This window comes from Temnothorax curvispinosus, unplaced genomic scaffold (assembly GCF_003070985.1).
Source record: "Temnothorax curvispinosus isolate PA1 unplaced genomic scaffold, ASM307098v1 QBEX01007245.1, whole genome shotgun sequence".
Classification (NCBI taxonomy): Eukaryota; Metazoa; Arthropoda; class Insecta; order Hymenoptera; family Formicidae; genus Temnothorax; species Temnothorax curvispinosus.
In genome coordinates, this window is record NW_020217025.1 from 1 (window position 1) to 1,840 (window position 1,840).

Sequence of the window (1,840 nt, forward strand, 5' to 3'; positions counted from 1 at the left end):
ATGCCAATTCAAAATTGCTTCGCAATTACTCCCCGTTGCCATTGTCAGCAGTTTATTTATTAAAATTCGTAGGCACGTCCAAAAATATCATCCACATCTAAAAGTATTAATCATATAGAGATGCACTTGTTAATAACCAAAGATATTGTCCATAATAATTATCAATCAAGATATATCTTCTTGATAAAGAATCAATTACACGAACGTATTTACTATTTATCAATATCGATATTTTCATCCATAGTTTTATCAATTAAGATATATCTTTACGATAAATGTAGAAAAGATACTTACAGATAATAATAACGATAAAAGGTACTGCACGACTGTAAGAAAATAGGAAAACCCTTTTGCTGTTCTTTTGTGGTTTTGAGATGTTCGACGTTCCGGTAAAGGCGGTAAATAACTGACTTTTAAAGTGCCAATATCTGGCGGGCAAGTTAAAAAGAAACCTATGCAGTTAACAAATAATAGGAATAAAAACTAGATTATCATTTAAATACCACTCACGAACAAAACAACCTCTTTGCAATGAGATTCCGAACACACTATACATATCCAATAGGAGAGATCTAGTTTCCTAGGGATAAAAGGCAGACTCCCATTGGATATATCGCGACCAAGTGTTCGAATCTTATTTTTTTTCCTCAATATTTTTTTCTGCTTTTACGAAAAAATAAGTATTTAGCTTTAATACAATATATTAATCTACAACAATTATTTCACTGCATTTAGCAGCTATGTTATTTGATTAATATGTTAGAATAACACATATATCCGAGATAATTTCGATTAAAAAATGATATAAATTATCCAAAATAATTTCGAATAAAAATAGTACATTTTTTGGGGCGAAAAAAATACAACATTTATAATAAATAAGATCAGAAAAATTATATATTAGAAGAACATAGAAATGTGAAGTATACGCCAGTTTAACCAGTGATTTCTGCATTTACTGCCATCGCATTTTATCAGCAGATTCTTTACATTTCTGCATTTTGCTAGCAAAATTTTTGTAGCTAACAAAATTTTACAGACTCTGCAAAATCTGACAGCCAGTGGCCGCGTTCAGCAGACACAACTGTTGAGTTCGTCTTATCAACACGCTGCGTTGATTGGTTGGTTCTAAAAGTAAGAGCCAATCACGTTCGACTGCTACTGAGCGGCTTGGTCTGCTGAACGCGCCCAGTGACAGGTTAGGTTATCTGAAAATGTTCTACGAACAAACTGCGTGTATATATAGGGATCTACGCGCACGCGCAGTAGATCAGCAGATTCGCGGTTTCAGATTAACCTAACCTAACACAACAAGCGCAAACAAGTGAAACAAGCGCGCGGATGTGTGGACACGGTGGACCATTGTGGACGCTGATATCGTCAGGCCGACTTTTGGATACTTCAATTGGCTCAAAGACTTGGAGTCTTGACTGATTGCGAGCGAGATGGGCCGACGTAAAAGCAAACGGAAACCGCCTAGCAAAAAGAAGGCCATTCAACCGTTGGACACACAATTCAATTGTCCGTTCTGCAATCACGAGAAGTCGTGCGAGGTTAAGATGTAAGTGCACCGAGAATACGCGATTGCTCGAACAACAAAGACATTGGGTCTCGCCGTATAGCATAATTATCCATTTTCTTTTGTATTAATTTGGTTCCTTCAATCCTGTACTCGATTAAGATAATAGGCCTAAATCAATGTCTTAAGCAGCGTTTCGATATTCACGTTAGCACTGAAAATCTATAGTTTACGTTACGTACACTATGGATTTTCAGTACTGACAGTGAATTTTGGAACACAGCCTTAGGGCCTTAGTTGTACATTGTATTATATTAGTTT

General features: G+C 35.9%; 1 protein-coding gene across 1 annotated transcript; it reads left to right on the forward strand.

The window, feature by feature from the left end:
* Positions 1 to 1,334: 1,334 nt before the first annotated feature.
* LOC112456835 (transcription elongation factor 1 homolog) lies at positions 1,335 to 1,583 on the forward strand. Its single transcript, XM_025019596.1, has one exon. It carries the CDS (start codon positions 1,446 to 1,448, stop codon positions 1,563 to 1,565), a length of 120 nt encoding a protein of 39 aa, XP_024875364.1. The 5' UTR covers positions 1,335 to 1,445; the 3' UTR covers positions 1,566 to 1,583.
* Positions 1,584 to 1,840: the final 257 nt, after the last annotated feature.